We start from the raw sequence: 19144 nt of genomic DNA, 5'->3' as shown, positions 1-19144 counted from the left end.
GGTCATTCCATGCCAACTGTCCCAACCGTGGCATTGGAGAAAAATAATTTCTCTCAATAGATTACAAAAAAAGCTCGGCATATAAAGCATTACTCGCACAATATTTTGCCAAAATATTTTTAGCAGAAAAATATTTTCGGGCACGTGATCGCCATTTGAATTGCACTATTTGGCGGAAAACCAGGTGCAAAAAACAAGTTCATGCAAAATCGGCCGTTTCTTCCATACTTTAAAATTAGCGTTTTTTTTCTGAACATACTTCTTTCATTATAATACAGTTTCACAAAGTAACTTTGTTTTTGTCTCATTATCACCGATGAGAAAATGCAAAAGTTATAGCGCTGTTGGGTAATTTTCCCCAAACACCAGGCAGCGAAGAAAACCTTAAATTACATTTATAGAACTTCCCCTAAAACATATTATCTCCGAAAATTTTACTTTCGCCGATGTGCTACGCATGGACTCTATAATAAATTCCTAAATTTTACAAAAAAAAACGCTATTTTGGCTTGTCTTTATATGTTGGTAACGCACTAAGGTCGTCCATGAAAAAGTAAGCCGAAAAGCACATATAATGGAGCAGCTGATTTCTAAGTTTGACTTTGAAAATGAGGAAAGCTCAAAATTAGGCCAAATTATGTATCGCACGCATTTTCTTCTCATGATTTTGTCCTTCTCTAATTTTTACTGTGAAGTTTCACTTATTGTGTAAATTAATATATAATTTCCGTCTTAAGACTGGAGAAACCTTGAGAGCGGTTGAAAATGTTTTTTTTTTCAGGTATGCGCCCTCATAAAAATCTCAAATGATCAAGGTAAGCACAACGCTAACGATTTATGACTGCTATGCTATACTAGCGCTACCGCGTTTTTCTTTACGCACTTTAAGACATAAGGCAAAACCCCTAAGATATGTGGAAAACCGCACAGTTTTGCGTACAGAATGTGTTATCTGCGCACTCCATGATATCATTCAGACAACTAACTCTGCCCGCCACCTGTTACTGATATTTGCAGAGGGTGCGCTTACCCGGAGAACCGCAACCGGCAGTTTGATCTGAGCGGCTCAGCTTTCGTCCGCGTTTCTGCTCTCCTACTGCTTTACCAAAAAGAACGACCCACACTACCCGCTCCCGAAGACCCCAAATACGGTAGTGACAAAGCAAATTGAAGGCTTGTAAAAGCCGAACACACATACGACGCCATGAGCGGTAACCACTCACGATTTTCGCTTATATGGTTGACTCGACATCACCATGTTCCGGCGATATGATCCTCTCACTCAACAAGGGTGCCTCCCTTATGAAAGTTTACTGTCAGTGCAATATTGTCCCAATCTGTCTTGCGAAAACTAAAATCTAACAGACAATCAACACAAGAAAAGCATAGGGGAAATGAAGCGCATTTTGGAATTGATATAGAAATATTGAAGGAAAAAGTAATGGAAGTGAAAGAAAAGACAAGTTTCCCACGATGCGGGCCACACCCACAAGCTCTGGTCTACGGGTACAGTACTCTTCCAATTTTGATTCGAGAATCATCCCACATTTTCCGTCACCCCATATGGAATAGGAATAGAAAGACCGCACCAGTCGGGCAGATGAATGGGAAAATAATTACAGCCCGAGATTTCGGAAAAGAGTTCGAATCGAATGGACACGTAGTGTCGCAGCGCTATCTGTTTATTTTAGGCGACACTGAAAAGCCAGTAAAATTGCACGTTATGCTGTATTATACTCAGCCGTTCAACTACATTTCTCAATTTTTACTGAATACGGCTCCTTCAATATGTACCTATAGGTGACAGTCGCGGACTCGGTAATTGTAAACAACACAATATTTTGCCTATTATACGCTCCTGAAGACCTGGAAACCGATGTTCGTTACAATGTTAAAGGGCGTGTAAAGACATAAACATCTAGCGAGCGGGTACTACTCTACTTTTAATACGAAGTCGAGTTAGCTAACTATATAACTTTAGTCAAATCAACACCGGTTGTGTAATGATTTATGTTGCGAATAACTATTTACTTAGCGAGGGAATGCATGACCTACAAAAAAGGGAGCAAGCCAATAACAATGTCGTCGGAAATGGGGGCACTCTTTGCGAATGTACAGTGATTTAAATCGCGCGCCATGTTTTTTGCTCAATATTGAATATCCAGAAGGCTCGATAAGGTGGCGTCAGAGTGGTGCACGTAATTATGATGTCAGTTAACATGTTAATAAACGTGCAAAAGGAATAAACGCGACCAGCTTCAGCGACTGCTTTGACTCTGAACTCCTTTGGGGTACGGCAGCATTCTCCTATGTAGTGAACAACAGTAGCTTAATGTTGCTTGTCTGCTTGGACCTTAAATGATTGCACTCACTCGCTGCAGCGAGCACGATGTAAGAATAAGTCGTATGTTGCTTTAATCAAACGATTTTTGGAAGATTATGGATAAGAACGCCTGCCGAATATAACACATGCAAGAAACAGTACGTAACAGTAATCGAAATGTAAAGAAATATAATGTAACGTTATTTTCTGCCTTAAAACATCAAAATGTTTTTGTTGTCACTGAGACTGCCAGGCGCAAGTATCGAAAAATATTGGAAAATAAGTTTATTTTCTGGAATGGAAGGAATCCAAGGGTCTAGCTTAGCCACTCGAAGAGAGAGAGATGGGCATCCCTCAACATTCCAAGTACGCGAGAAGCGTGGAATTACAGGGCAACATTACTCTCCAAAATGAAGTGGGAAGTGAATGAAGGGCTCCACTCCACAGCTCTGGTGTGTACTGACTATGGCCACGTCCACTTAATCACTCCCGAGTTCGTGTATTATGAGACACCGGCAGGTAAATCCTGTTTCCCATCCACCGACATGGATGTGAGTAGCGGTGGCTAAAGCTCACGGGGCTAGACTTGGTACACATACAGAAACCCTCAAAAAATTAGACAGCTTCTGGAGACAACCCCTGCCGTTGCTTGAGTTGTAATTGGGCGCATGATCCCAAGCTATTGTGATTCTACCATGCTTTCTACTTTCGCACGCAGAAATATAAAAAAAACGCCCGTGATGCATAATATCTCATCACGTAATTATTCTGCGCAATCCCGCCAGGTGAAGAGAAGTAATTAAGCGGAAATGAGACATCCACCCACTCGTAGCAGCTGCTACAGAGGAAACCCCGTACGGATTCCACGAAAGAAGAGCCCCGTCGTTGAAAAAAATTCGTCCTGGTTCGGTACTCGAACCCGGGACCACCGCCCTTCTGAGGCGGCCGCTATACCATCTGAGCTAACCAGGCAGTTAGCAGATGGCAGGGAGAAGCTGAATTTGCCAACAACTTGAAGCAAAGCCAAGAGTTTTCACGTAATTAGTCCGCGGAAACCCGCAAGGTGGAGAGAAGTAACTAATTTAGCGGAAACTCGTGCGGGTTTCTTCTGTAGCAATCGCTACGATTGGTGAATGTCTCATTTCTGCTTAATGCATGATATCTATTACACTTTACAATATAAAACTGCATCGCCTGAAAGGTTATCCTTGAAACACATATTGTTACGTAACAAGTGTCGCTCTAATATAATTCGTAATGTAGCTGAGTGAAATCTAAATAGAATCTCCACAGATCACCTACAGAATGTGCCACTCAATAGTTACGCAATACATACTTAGCTTGCGGCAATATTACGATACCGCACTGACCATGTAGCCAGATATAAAGTCAATTTTAACTCTCACGAAAAAAGGAGTTTGAATGGTATGTGGCGGTGACAGCACTGTTCAGAGCGACTACCTACAAAGAATGTACTAAAGCATACTGCAAATGCTAATATACAATAAAGAAACGACGTAGGTATACCAAACAGTAATGTCTTTTCTTGTACATCTCAGCGCATACATTCGGCATTAGCATAAAAAGATAGACCCATGGGAACAAGATCACACTCGCAACTCCTTTCCTTTTTCAAGGAATAAAAAGCTAAATAGGGGCAATGATGAAGGGAAAAAAATGTGCCGGATGTGCACAAGCAACAAATTAATTTCTGCATGCGCAGAACAGAGGAGATAACATAAGTTAGAAAGAGTACATTACTGGTCAATAAATTCGAATGATTTGCCGAAAATGCCAGTGCTGCTTGGCTAATTCACATGAGAGCGTTTCATGATGTGAAGCGCATGTTCTTTTATGTGCACACATATTTCTGGGAGTAAACGAAATCAGTGTCTCATAGAAAGTAGATTGACAAGACCAATCGTTACAATGCTCAGCGAAATGTGATTACTTATTTTCAAGACAGTACATGTACTGCTTGATACGGGGGTGCTAATGCATTATCTTCCACCTGGCCACGAGTAAAGAGTATTAAGTGTACATCAGTTTCTGCATTTTAGAAATTTGCAAAATTATAACCACATTCCTTTATTTAACGTGCAAAGTCAGCCATCTATAGCATTGTTTGTGAAAGGCGTCCTAGCTTATTAGAAAAATATTGGCTCCCCCTTACTTCTGTCTCTTTTGACGCAGTCGTTTAAATAAAACGCTAATTACATAATGTGCTCGACTCGTACTTGCAAAGAGACGTCCAGTACATATTCAGAAAATTCCACAAAGGCTCGGTGAAAGTCACCATCAGCTCTCCGGTAGCTATATAGGATAGGCGAAAGCTTCTCCAATTGCGACAAGCTTAATTTTAGGAGTAGGTGCCCGATGACTGAGCCTAGAGAAATGTTGGCTCTCATGCATAGATGGTACACAACAGCCTATTAAAGAGGAGTTAAATGGTAGCGAGGGAGCGATATGAATGTTGCGCCGACTCTCCTAACACAACGATATATGTTCGAGAGCAAAGTATCTAAGCACTGAAATGAGGCGGTTAGCTTTGCTGGTTATGCCTGGTGATTTTACTATATATATTTTATGGGGAGCACGTCCAGTGTGAGAGAAATGGCGCAGTAGGGCTTTTTTTGCATAGGAAGGAGTAGGTCCTAAAGCGCAGAAATGCTTATGTTTGCGAAGGAATGATAGAGTGCTCTTTTGTCAATTGAAATACAGTTGTGGAGCCTTTCTTGCATTCGCAGAAGTCCGATCAAAACAGCTCCTGCTCTCTGTAAACATACAGTGAAGGTGTTTCAAGGCAGTGCCACACACACCTGCAGTACTTCAGCTTACGAACCTTCTAGAATTTTTATATTATTTTGCGAGAAGTTTCAAGAGCCCGCATATTGCATCCAAACAGTGTTTTGCAGAGCGCAGCTTGAAACTGCGCTAAAAGTTTGATGACGCACCTATTCTTACCAACGCAAAGAATACCAAAGAAACATGAAAACGTGTCTAGCTTCGCTGAGTTTCTAACACCAAGCAAGATTTTTTCAAGGGGGGAAACAGCGCTCGCTCCGTCGTCCTGATGAAGCCACAGAGGGGATCCCGATTATTTATTGACATCCCCTTTGAAACGGGGAACTGATAGTCACCTAGCCTGCTTGAGTTTGTCAGGTATGGCATAAATGCCTTTGATTTTTTTTTTCATTTTATTATATGGGTCATTCCATGCCAACTGTCCCAACCGTGGCATTGGAGAAAAATAATTTCTCTCAATAGATTACAAAAAAAGCTCGGCATATAAAGCATTACTCGCACAATATCTTGCCAAAATATTTTTAGCAGAAAAATATTTTCGAGCACGTGATCGCCATTTGAATTGCACTATTTGGCGGAAAACCAGGTGCAAAAAACAAGTTCATGCAAAATCGGCCGTTTCTTCCATACTTTAAAATTAGCGTTTTTTTTCTGAACATACTTCTTTCATTATAATACAGTTTTACAAAGTAACTTTGTTTTTGTCTCATTATCACCGATGAGAAAATGCAAAAGTTATAGCGCTGTTGGGTAATTTTCCCCAAACACCAGGCAGCGAAGAAAACCTTAAATTACATTTATAGAACTTCCCCTAAAACATATTATCTCCGAAAATTTTACTTGCGCCGATGTGATACGCATGGACTCTATAATAAATTCCTAAATTTTACAAAAAAAACGCTATTTTGGCTTGTCTTTATATGTTGGTAACGCACTAAGGTCGTCCATGAAAAAGTAAGCCGAAAAGCACATATAATAAAGCAGCTGATTTCTAAGTTTGACTTTGAAAATGAGGAAAGCTCAAAATTAGGCCAAATTATGTATCGCACGCATTTTCTTCTCATGATTTTGTCCTTCTCTAATTTTTACTGTGAAGTTTCACTTATTGTGTAAATTAATATATAATTTCCGTCTTAAGACTGGAGAAACCTTGAGAGCGGTTGAAAATGTTTTTTTTTTCAGGTATGCGCCCTCATAAAAATCTCAAATGATCAAGGTAAGCACAACGCTAACGATTTATGACTGCTATGCAATACTAGCGCTACCGCGTTTTTCCTTACGCACTTTAAGACATAAGGCAAAACCCCTAAGATATGTGGAAAACCGCACAGTTTTGCGTACAGAATGTGTTATCTGCGCACTCCATGATATCATTCAGACAACTAACTCTGCCCGCCACCTGTTACTGATATTTGCAGAGGGTGCGGTTACCCGGAGAACCGCAACCGGCAGTTTGATCTGAGCGGCTCAGCTTTCGTCCGCGTTTCTGCTCTCCTACTGCTTTACCAAAAAGAACGACCCACACTACCCGCTCCCGAAGACCCCAAATACGGTAGTGACAAAGCAAATTGAAGGCTTGTAAAAGCCGAACACACATACGACGCCATGAGCGGTAACCACTCACGATTTTCGCTTATATGGTTGACTCGACATCACGATGTTCCGGCGATATGATCCTCTCACTCAACAAGGGTGCCTCCCTTATGAAAGTTTACTGTCAGTGCAATATTGTCCCAATCTGTCTTGCGAAAACTAAAATCTAACAGACAATCAACACAAGAAAAGCATAGGGGAAATGAAGCGCATTTTGCAATTGATATAGAAATATTGAAGGAAAAAGTAATGGAAGTGAAAGAAAAGACAAGATTCCCACGATGCGGGCCACACCCACAAGCTCTCCTCTACGGGTACAGTACTCTTCCAATTTTGATTCGAGAATCATCCCACATTTTCCGTCACCCCATATGGAATAGGAATAGAAAGACCGCACCAGTCGGGCAGATGAATGGGAAAATAATTACAGCCCGAGATTTCGGAAAAGAGTTCGAATCGAATGGACACGTAGTGTCGCAGCGCTATCTGTTTATTTTAGGCGACACTGAAAAGCCAGTAAAATTGCACGTTATGCTGTATTATACTCAGCCGTTCAACTACATTTCTCAATTTTTGCTGAATACGGCTCCTTCAATATGTACCTATAGGTGACAGTCGCGGACTCGGTAATTGTAAACAACACAATATTTTGCCCATTATACGCTCCTGAAGACCTGGAAACCGATGTTCGTTACAATGTTAAAGGGCGTGTAAAGACATAAACATCTAGCGAGCGGGTACTACTCTACTTTTAATACGAAGTCGAGTTAGCTAACTATATAACTTTAGTCAAATCAACACCGGTTGTGTAATGATTTATGTTGCGAATAACTATTTACTTAGCGAGGGAATGCATGACCTACAATAAAGGGAGCAAGCCAATAACAATGTCGTCGGAAATGGGGGCACTCTTTGCGAATGTACAGTGATTTAAATCGCGCGCCATGTTTTTGCTCAATATTGAATATCCAGAAGGCTCGATAAGGTGGCGTCAGAGTGGTGCACGTAATTATGATGTCAGTTAACATGTTAATAAACGTGCAAAAGGAATAAACGCGACCAGCTTCAGCGACTGCTTTGACTCTGAACTCCTTTGGGGTACGGCAGCATTCTCCTATGTAGTGAACAACAGTAGCTTAATGTTGCTTGTCTGCTTGGACCTTAAATGATTGCACTCACTCGCTGCAGCGAGCACGATGTAAGAATAAGTCGTATGTTGCTTTAATCAAACGATTTTTGGAAGATTATGGATAAGAACGCCTGCCGAATATAACACATGCAAGAAACAGTACGTAACAGTAATCGAAATGTAAAGAAATATAATGTAACGTTATTTTCTGCCTTAAAACATCAAAATGTTTTTGTTGTCACTGAGACTGCCAGGCGCAAGTATCGAAAAATATTGGAAAATAAGTTTATTTTCTGGAATGGAAGGAATCCAAGGGTCTAGCTTAGCCACTCGAAGAGAGAGAGATGGGCATCCCTCAACATTCCAAGTACGCGAGAAGCGTGGAATTACAGGGCAACATTACTCTCCAAAATGAAGTGGGAAGTGAATGAAGGGCTCCACTCCACAGCTCTGGTGTGTACTGACTATGGCCACGTCCACTTAATCACTCCCGAGTTCGTGTATTATGAGACACCGGCAGGTAAATCCTGTTTCCCATCCACCGACATGGATGTGAGTAGCGGTGGCTAAAGCTCACGGGGCTAGACTTGGTACACATACAGAAACCCTCAAAAAATTAGACAGCTTCTGGAGACAACCCCTGCCGTTGCTTGAGTTGTAATTGGGCGCATGATCCCAAGCTATTGTGATTCTACCATGCTTTCTACTTTCGCACGCAGAAATATAAAAAAAACGCCCGTGATGCATAATATCTCTTCACGTAATTATTCTGCGCAATCCCGCCAGGTGAAGAGAAGTAATTAAGCGGAAATGAGACATCCACCCACTCGTAGCAGCTGCTACAGAGGAAACCCCGTACGCATTCCACGAAAGAAGAGCCCCGTCGTTGAAAAAAATTCGTCCTGGTTCGGTACTCGAACCCGGGACCACCGCCCTTCTGAGGCGGCCGCTATACCATCTGAGCTAACCAGGCAGTTAGCAGATGGCAGGGAGAAGCTGAATTTGCCAACAACTTGAAGCAAAGCCAAGAGTTTTCACGTAATTAGTCCGCGGAAACCCGCAAGGTGGAGAGAAGTAACTAATTTAGCGGAAACTCGTGCGGGTTTCTTCTGTAGCAATCGCTACGATTGGTGAATGTCTCATTTCTGCTTAATTCATGATATCTATTACACTTTACAATATAAAACTGCATCGCCTGAAAGGTTATCCTTGAAACACATATTGTTACGTAACAAGTGTCGATCTAATATAATTCGTAATGTAGCTGAGTGAAATCTTAATAGAATCTCCACAGATCACCTACAGAATGTGCCACTCAATAGTTACGCAATACATACTTAGCTTGCGGCAATAATACGATACCGCACTGACCATGTAGCCAGATATAAAGTCAATTTTAACTCTCACGAAAAAAGGAGTTTGAATGGGATGTGGCGGTGACAGCACTGTTCAGAGCGACTACCTACAAAGAATGTACTAAAGCATACTGCAAATGCTAATATACAATAAAGAAACGACGTAGGTATACCAAACAGTAATGTCTTTTCTTGTACATCTCAGCGCATACATTCGGCATTAGCATAAAAAGATAGACCCATGGGAACAAGATCACACTCGCAACTCCTTTCCTTTTTCAAGGAATAAAAAGCTAAATAGGGGCAATGATGAAGGGAAAAAAATGTGCCGGATGTGCACAAGCAACAAATTAATTTCTGCATGCGCAGAACAGAGGAGATAACATAAGTTAGAAAGAGTACATTACTGGTCAATAAATTCGAATGATTTGCCGAAAATGCCAGTGCTGCTTGGCTAATTCACATGAGAGCGTTTCATGATGTGAAGCGCATGTTCTTTTATGTGCACACATATTTCTGGGAGTAAACGAAATCAGTGTCTCATAGAAAGTAGATTGACAAGACCAATCGTTACAATGCTCAGCGAAATGTGATTACTTATTTTCAAGACAGTACATGTACTGCTTGATACGGGGGTGCTAATGCATTATCTTCCACCTGGCCACGAGTAAAGAGTATTAAGTGTACATCAGTTTCTGCATTTTAGAAATTTGCAAAATTATAACCACATTCCTTTATTTGACGTGCAAAGTCAGCCATCTATAGCATTGTTTGTGAAAGGCGTCCTAGCTTATTAGAAAAATATTGGCTCCCCCTTACTTCTGTCTCTTTTGACGCAGTCGTTTAAATAAAGCGCTAATTACATAATGTGCTCGACTCGTACTTGCAAAGAGACGTCCAGTACATATTCAGAAAATTCCACAAAGGCTCGGTGAAAGTCACCATCAGCTCTCCGGTAGCTATATAGGATAGGCGAAAGCTTCTCCAATTGCGACAAGCTTAATTTTAGGAGTAGGTGCCCGATGACTGAGCCTAGAGAAATGTTGGCTCTCATGCATAGATGGTACACAACAGCCTATTAAAGAGGAGTTAAATGGTAGCGAGGGAGCGATATGAATGTTGCGCCGACTCTCCTAACACAACGATATATGTTCGAGAGCAAAGTATCTAAGCACTGAAATGAGGCGGTTAGCTTTGCTGGTTATGCCTGGTGATTTTACAATATATATTATATGGGGAGCACGTCCAGTGTGAGAGAAATGGCGCAGTAGGGCTTTTTTTGCATAGGAAGGAGCAGGTCCTAAAGCGCAGAAATGCTTATGTTTGCGAAGGAATGATAGAGTGCTCTTTTGTCAATTGAAATACAGTTGTGGAGCCTTTCTTGCATTCGCAGAAGTCCGATCAAAACAGCTCCTGCTCTCTGTAAACATACAGTGAAGGTGTTTCAAGGCAGTGCCACACACACCTGCAGTACTTCAGCTTACGAACCTTCTAGAATTTTTATATTATTTTGCGAGAAGTTTCAAGAGCCCGCATATTGCATCCAAACAGTGTTTTGCAGAGCGCAGCTTGAAACTGCGCTAAAAGTTTGATGACGCACCTATTCTTACCAACGCAAAGAATACCAAAGAAACATGAAAACGTGTCTAGCTTCGCTGAGTTTCTAACACCAAGCAAGATTTTTTCAAGGGGGGAAACAGCGCTCGCTCCGTCGTCCTGATGAAGCCACAGAGGGGATCCCGATTATTTATTGACATCGCCTTTGAAACGGGGAACTGATAGTCACCTAGCCTGCTTGAGTTTGTCAGATAGGTCAGATAGGTCAGATCAGATAGGAAACTAATGTGTTTCATTTCTTTTTATTTCATTAAATGGATCATTCCATGCAGACTGTCTCAACCGTGGCTGTCGAGAAAAATCATTTCTCATAAAATATCCCAAAAAAGTCGACACATATAAGCATTACTTCCACAGTATTTTCCCAAAATTTTGAGCAGAAAGAAATTTGGGCACGTGATGACCATTTGAATCGCACTAACGGGCGGTATAGCAGGTGCAAAAAACAAATTCGTCATAAACCTGCTGTTTTACCACTCTTTCAAAATTAAAGTTTTTGCTTTTCCTGAACATTGTTCGTTCATTATAACACTGTTTCACAAAATAACTTCGTTTTTTACTAATTAGCACCGAGGAGAAAGTGGTAAAATTATAGCGTTGGTGGGGAATTGCTCACAAAAAGCAGGCAGCGAAGGAAACCTAAAATTACATTCGCAGAACTTCCCCTAGAACATAGTATCTACTGAAATTTTATTTTCGCCGATGTGCTGCTCATGGGATCTTGAATAAATTCCTAAATTTGACAAAAATGCTATTTTGGCTTATGCTTAGACGTTAATAACACCCTAAGGTCGTCCATGAAAAAAATAAGCCGAAAAGCGCATATGATAGAAGAGCATAACAAATTTCAATACGTAAATTTTATTCAATGTAATTTGCGTTTTCATCACGGAAGACGTTTTTGAATTTGTGTTCCATGATTGCATTATCTTGGTTCGCGCTTCGACTTAGCCTTATCGCATGTTGGGAGGAAATGCAAACCAGTGTTTTGCCGATCGTGGTCTCTAAGGAATAAAAGCCCAGATCACCAGTAGTTCGTATGAATTTCAACCTTGAAGGTACGCTTAGTTAAGCTAAATCGATATTGCGCACTTCCATGGTACCGGAAGTAAACACGTGTGGCCGCCTACGCGTGAAGTGGCAGAGCGGGCCGCCATTCACTTTCCTTTTCTCAGACAAATTTTGTGCAAACGTTGCTGGTTCTCCTGTAATCGAGAGAAGATGTAAGCATGAAATGGCAACCGGCAAAGCAGATTGGTTGGAGATGATACTAACTATAATCTTAAAACGGGTGTAGTGCATGTTCGCAACGGCACAATCGCACTGCACCTCACTGCTTCGCGCCATGCTGTGCACTGTTCCATATGGACGCGGCCCAGCTGGCAGAACAAAAGCGACTGAAGGGAGGTGCGACGAAACATCTCAGCAAATCTCGATTATTGTTCCAAACCAAGGCATAAAAATGATGTCCGTTCGGCGACTATTTCTAATTAGTTTCAAGATATGCTCTGTCAGTAGGGCCACTTGTGGTACACCTATTTTTCTACCGTTCGGCGTAAGCAAGGTTTCTTACAAAAAATTATCACATACACGAAAACGAAGAATTCAAATTGGTGCCGTTACGAAGATTCCAAATAGACGCGCAGGCTTGCACACCCTCTGCAGACAGGTATGCTCATTGTCGACTTTCGATCGTGAATACGGGCCTATACGCTACATTAGTCAATTCAGTATACAACAGGCGAATGTTGCTAATTATCTATCTCGATAAATAACCAATTCCAAATTGTGATTTCCCAAATATATTATCACTGCTCCTCCATATTGAGATGCCATGGTGTAACTGTGCTCAGCCTAAAACTCAATCTGTAAAAATGCTTGGTGATCGTATATGTTTCTTTTGATTCTGGCAGTAGATACTAACAAAACCTTTCTCAGAAACACGCTTCCTCTAAATTGATCTCGGTATATCCCAGGGCCCTACTGAGCGTGCCTATCCCTGCACGCTCCAGGCTCCGCCTAGGAAGTCCATCACCATAGCAAATGGAACCTGCGCAAATGACGGACTGTTTCACCACAATATGCACCGCGACGCCATTGTTCTGCACTTTGGCCCTTAGTTGTCTTTTTTCATGTCCGCACATATACGCCAAGGAATAAGAAATAAAAACGTAATAAACGAAAAAGATATGACAAGCGGCGTCGAGTACATGTTGTCAAAAAGTGAATAAAAAACGCAGATGTCAGCAAACCAAGACAACAAATAAGCGATATGGGGCAATACAGTCGCGGACTACATATTGAAATTCATGGCCTTATGTCTATGCTCACGCACAAATTTTCTTGGCTATGAAGTGAAAAGTACGGGACGTTCTGCGTATGTATTTGTATACAATGTAGTCCGGCCGAGTTCGGCACCGGTTCCGGTTTCAGTTCTTCTGACCTTGCATAGCTACTTAACTTTAGTGACGTAGACAGAGATAACAAAGCGTGAATTGGTGGAACTAATCAACGCTTTACACATCCCATACGTATCGAGCTCTGGATAGACAGGCACGCAGCCTGTGTCTGAGCCTCGAAGCGGCCTATAGACATCGACGTCGGCAAGGACGCGCAACCGATACCGACGTTGGCGGATCCGGCGCAGCAAAGGTCAGCTCGCTGAATCGGTTGTAGACGCCGACGGATGTGATTTCAGGACCAGTACGCCGGCTTTCCGCGCAGACCTTGCGCCCACTGTTCTTGTGTCCTTCTACGGCCGTTTGTTTCTGAAATTGATATGGTTCTATTTTAAAATTTTCTATCCTTATACGGTTCTATTTGTACATTCAAAGTGAGTGTGTCAACAGTTCTTGCGACACATCTGTTTAGTCGGTTGCAGATCCCACTTGCGTGTAATTGTAGCGGTGTTTATCTTAAGACATGGGCGTAGACGTTGTAACCTGCCGCGTCCGGATCGGTTGCTTCGGTGGTCGATGCAGAGTAGGATAGATGCATTCGTTTGTGTGGGTGCGCCCAAAGGAGCTAAATGCAAACTTGTGGGCAGGATACAGGGTTACATTGGTTTGGTTTTCCTTGACACATCTCCTTCTTGGCGCTGGTGACGCTGAAACCAACCCCAGCCCTGACAAGGTAGACCAGACAGAGACGAATAGGAAGGAAAGACAGGGACGTTAGCCAGTGTAAATACCGGCTGGCTACCCTGTGCTGGGCAAAGGGTAAAGGGAATAAAAGGAGAAACAAGAGAGAGAAAAAAATTCACGCAGTAATGCGATGTGACACTGGACAATAGTCAAGGGCGGTTGCACAATTCACAGGCCCTTAAAAGCTTCAGCAAAGCCCTTAAGGCCTTGAATGCCGAAACGTGTCCGGATGAGTATCCTAGAACCTTCTCTTCGGTGAAAGGGCGATTGTCCAGTTTTTCGAGCGCGGTCACGAGCACTTCTCTTGGCACATTGTAACGTGGACATTCACAGAAGAGGTGCGCGATCGTCTCCTCGCAGCCGCAGTTGTCGCAAGCAGCGCTGTCGGCCATTCCAATGCGGAAGGAATAGGAGTCCGTGAATGCCACGCCGAGTCATATGCGGCACATAAGTGTTGCTTCCACTCGTGGCAACCCTGGTGGAAGATGGAGTTGCAAACTTAGATCCAATTTGTGAAGACGTGCGTTCGTGAATTCACTGGTGTTCCACAGAGTTAGCGTAAGCTCGCGTGCGAGGGGCGAAGACTTGTGGCTGCATCTGTTCTTGACAGTGGTATGGGTACGATCGGGGCCCCATCGTGGGCCGAATGGGCAGCGTCATCCGCACTGTGATTTCCCGAAATTTCGCAGTGACCCGGTATTTACTGGTAGATGATGTTGTGTCCCTTGTCGATTGCGTAATGATGGAGTAATCGGATGTCAGCGACTAATTGCAGATTAGGTCTGTGGTTGAAAGGGGACAGCAGACACTGCAGAGCTGCCTTTGAATCACAAAAGATGGACCATGGATGTGGTGATTTGGGACCAATAAACTCCAAAGCATCACGGATAACTGCGAGTTCTGCAGCCGTCGATGATGTAACGTGAGCCATCTTGAATTTAATGGTGACAGATTGAGCGGGAAGTACAACTGCTCCAGCTGACCTTTTAGAGGAGACAGAACCTTCCATGTAAACGTGGGTGCGTTCGGTGTGTTTGTCATGTAGGAATGAAAGAACGTTTTGTTTGAGGGAGAAAGGCGACATCTCCGTTTTCCGTTTTCTTTTGGATGCCGGGAATGACAAGAACGGCCTGGTGTGGATGCGGCACCACAGCGGTAGAGATGGTCGTGCTGCAGGTGTGAAATTTGACGGTAAACTTCCATGGCTGGCGGCAAAAATTCTGCTAAACGCTGAACGAGGTTGAGTGGCAGGAACGGCCGGAGGCGAGATAATGCGATGGAAGTCGGGTGAGGTGTCTGATGTGCATCCTTAAAGAGTCGACATGAATATACGTATAGATGGCGTGGTCATGCGCGATGTCTAGTGTTGCCGCCATCGATGCACACCTGGGAAGACCTAGACCAATTCGCAAAGCTTGAGCTTGTACATACTGTAGGGGTCGGAAATTGGTATTACCGGTCCCACCTACTATAGGTAAGCTGTAGCGTACGAGACCCAGGAACAGTGCGTTATAGAGTTGGAGCATCGCACTCACAGACGCATTCCCCGACTTTCCTGCAAAAAATGTGAGCACGTCTGTTATCATCACTGGATTCCTTTTTAGGTAAGAGACAGGCACGTACCCAGAGGGGGGCGGCCTGCCCCCCCCCCGAAATCATGTGGTATCCTCCCCCTACCCACCCACGCCACCACTCCTCACACATTCCTAAAGCGCCGCCAGATCAATGTTGAGACTTGGCAGCTGTTCATCGGTCAGCATTATGCTGCCTTTTTCACTCCTTTCAGATGGCGGTAGTTATCGGCATCTCATGTAATGTGAAGGACAGTTATCTCATAGATTCCGCACCCGCGCGATTAACTCGAGATGCATTCAGTTGTCACCATCTATACAACCGTCACGCGCATAGCTGTTGGTTTTGTTAGTCCAACCTTCTTTGTTTAGGCTGATCCTGGGACCAGGAGAGGGATACGGCTGTTACTCAGCTGGTCTGTATTCTCACGGAACGAGTTGCGGCCGGAGAAAACGCCAATTGCGTTTAACTTTTCCCTTTGCTTCATTATTTCCTTGAGTTACGGCTCGCCGCGACGCTGGCAGATGCCCGGAACCATATACACGTGATATGGGTTAGATAAGGTGGGAAATAAAATAATGTGAAAGAGCGTCCATCATGAAACCCTGCAATAACCCTTAAACCCATAAACAAGATGACTGTCGCCCGTTACCTCGTCTGTCTTTCCCTAATTCAATAGCACTTTTCGTGCCAAATTGGGAACTGGAAACAAAAATCGCAAGGAGTTGAGAAATTAAGCGATCTACTAAGGGAGAGAGCCAAGGCAACAACCAAACTGCGAGCAAGAGCGAATAATAAAAAAGTTAAACGTTGTTTATGAGAATTTTTATGGATCAGCATCTTTTTATTTAGAAAGGAAGTAGAGAAAACGCCGCCGGAAGTGGAGAACAATTACTTGTTTTGAATGACGCTTCTACAGTTATCGGTCGAACCGCCTCACGTAGCCACTTCTCTGCTGTGCTTATGTGGGTGTTTTTCTAACCTTTCGCGGTGAGCGCAGTACATCTAGAATCGCATCCTGCGCTCTACGCGGTTGTATGGGACTGGCGGCCGCACAGCGCTACGCAATTCGCGGAACTGTCAAAACTGCTCAACAAGGCGAAAATAACTGATATTCGAAACTATAACATGAGAAAAACTGAAGAAGCCGTAAAACTAAACGCAGCCTGAAATCAGTAAAAAAGAAACCTGGCATAGGACAAACCATGACGTATGCACTAAAAGATAAGAAGGATAATATCATCAGCAATCTCGAAGATATAGTAAAAGCAGCGGAAAAATTCTAAGCTGACCTGTATATAGTACCCAGAGGAGTCACGATACCTCACTTAGAAACAGTAATGAAAAGGATACAGAAACTCTCCTATAACTAGCGATGAGGTCAGAAGGGCCCTGCAAGACATGAAACGATGAAGAGCGGGAGGTGAACGTGGAATAACAGTCTATTTATTCAAAGATGGAGGCGACATAATGCTTGGAAAACTGGCGGCTCTTTATACGAAGTGTCTATCGACGGCAAGGGCCCCAAAAAACAGGAAGAATGCAGTCATTATACCAATCCACAAAAAAAGGAAACGTTAAAGAATTGAAAAATTATAGGACCATTAGCTTGCTCCTAGTATTATATAAAATATTTACCAAAATAATCTCCAATAGAATAAGGGCAACACTCGATTTTACCAACCAAGGGGACAGGCTTGCTTCAGGAAGAGATACCTTACAATGGATCACATCCATGTCATCAATCAGGTTATCGTGAAATCTGCACAGTAGAATAAGCCTCTCTATGTGGCTTATATAGATCACGAAAATGCATTTGATTCAGTAGAGATACCAGCAGTCATAGATGATGATGATGATGTTTGATGTTTAATGGCACAAGGGCCAGGTGTGGCCAAAGAGCGCCATGCTAATGTTTATGAGTTCGCAGTGGACAGATGGGTTCTATGATCTTAATGTGTCGTGGCTGTAAAGGGGCCTACAAGTGTTGATGCAAATTCCATAAAATGTACGAGTAATAAAATTATGGGAATGACTATTGACGTGTACTATGAACATTACAAGGCATTGAGAAAGAGTGATGCAATATATAAGATACGTGAGATGCTAAAAATGTCTGGAGCACTTCTGCCTCATCAGAGCCCTTGAAAGCCAAGGACCTAGAGGCATGTGCTATAAAAGAACACTATCGCAGATGTATCCTCTGGAAAGAGGATGCACTACGTAATAATTGGGCTTGTTATGTGTAGCACAACGTCTTTCAAGTAAGCGAGGACTGCTTTGGTCTCAAACATCGGTTCTACACCAAGAAACATGGCCGGATGCAGAGGGACGTGATGGCTGTATGCAAAAGGAAAATGTTTCCTCCTGTCTCTTTCGGCTTCCCGGCACTCCAGAAAGACGTGGAGGACCGACAGCCTGTCACCGCATCTACCACAGGTTGGAGGCTCGTTACCGATCAGGAGAAAGTTATGAGTGCCGAACGTGTGTCCTATTCTTAGTCTAGTGAACAGGACGTCTGTTCTTCGTGTTTTCGTTGTTGGATGCCAGAAACCTAACTTAGGCTTAATTACGTGAAGCTTATTGCTCGTTTCTGCATCCCACAAGCGTTGCCAGTGGCTTCGCAGTTTATTTCTGAGGAAAGGCTTCATGTCTGTGGCAGGGACTGCAGCAGATCGAGCACCCTGCGATGCCATTGATTTGGCCATCTCGTCAGCAAGCACATTTCTCTGGATTCCTCTATGGCCAGGAACCCAGCATATTACTACATGTCTGTGTGATGAGTAGATGTTACATAAGTGTGTGTAGAGTTCATTGAAGACAGGATTTTTATGCTTTTGTAAAGAAATGAGTGCTTTTACAAGGCTTAACGAGTCTGTGAATATGATGGCTTTGTCAAGTTTCAGTTTCTTTATATGTTTTACTGCACACAGTACAGCGTAGACTTCTGCTGTGAAGATACTTGTTATAGGGTTCAGCACGTCAGATTCAGAAAGAGAGGGACCGACAGCAGCGTAGGATACGCCAGCATGGGATTTGGACGCGTCTGTGTAAAATTCGTAGCACGAGTACTTGGATTGAAGCTCTCGGAAATGCATAGCAATTGCAAGCTCAGGAGCGTGCTTCGAGACCTCTACGAAGGATGTGTCATATTCTATTACCTGCCACTCCCAGGGCGGTAATAGATTAGCAGGAGCCATTATGCGATGTTCAAGTATTGAGACATCCATTTCTTCACTAAGTTCTCTTACACGCAGCGACAAAGGAAGTCTCGTGGAGGGTCTGTTACGGAAAAGTGTTTCGCACGTTAAGTCGTTTACTGTCCTAAAACACGGATGTTCCTTATTCGAGCGCACTTTAAGAAAGTAGGTGAAGCTGATGTATGTTCTCTGAAAATGGAGTGACCACTCATCTGACTCTACGTATAGGCTTTCGACAGGGCTTGTTCGAAAGGCGCCAGTGGCCAGGCGGATACCCAGGTGGTGGACCGGGTCTAACATTTTTAGCGCGCTCGGGGCGGCAGAGTGGTAAACCACGGCACCATAGTCCAGTCGTGATCGAACTAGGCTCCTGTACAGATTCAATAAACATTTTCTGTCGCTGCCCC

The 19144-nt window shown here is 43.2% G+C and overlaps 1 protein-coding gene across 5 annotated transcripts in view; it reads right to left on the bottom strand.

Moving 5' to 3' along the window:
* The window catches only part of LOC142585063 (uncharacterized), a 119940-nt gene that overhangs the window by 77186 nt on the left and 23610 nt on the right, over window positions 1-19144 (bottom strand). The window contains exon 3 of one of the 5 annotated variants that reach the window (XM_075695541.1): window positions 11724-12027. The exons of 3 other annotated variants lie outside the window; for them this stretch is intronic. In XM_075695541.1, coding sequence (XP_075551656.1) covers window positions 11994-12027 — 34 coding nt within the window. In that variant the 3' untranslated portion in view covers window positions 11724-11993. Of the gene's footprint in view, window positions 1-11723; window positions 12028-19144 lie in introns of those variants that run through there. One more of the 5 variants, XM_075695537.1, reaches the window with a different exon arrangement.

The sequence above is a fragment of the Dermacentor variabilis genome, chromosome 6, assembly GCF_050947875.1.
Source record: "Dermacentor variabilis isolate Ectoservices chromosome 6, ASM5094787v1, whole genome shotgun sequence".
Taxonomy (NCBI): Eukaryota; Metazoa; Arthropoda; class Arachnida; order Ixodida; family Ixodidae; genus Dermacentor; species Dermacentor variabilis.
Note: the sequence above shows the minus strand (reverse complement) of the source record. Positions and strands in the feature narration are given on the sequence as shown.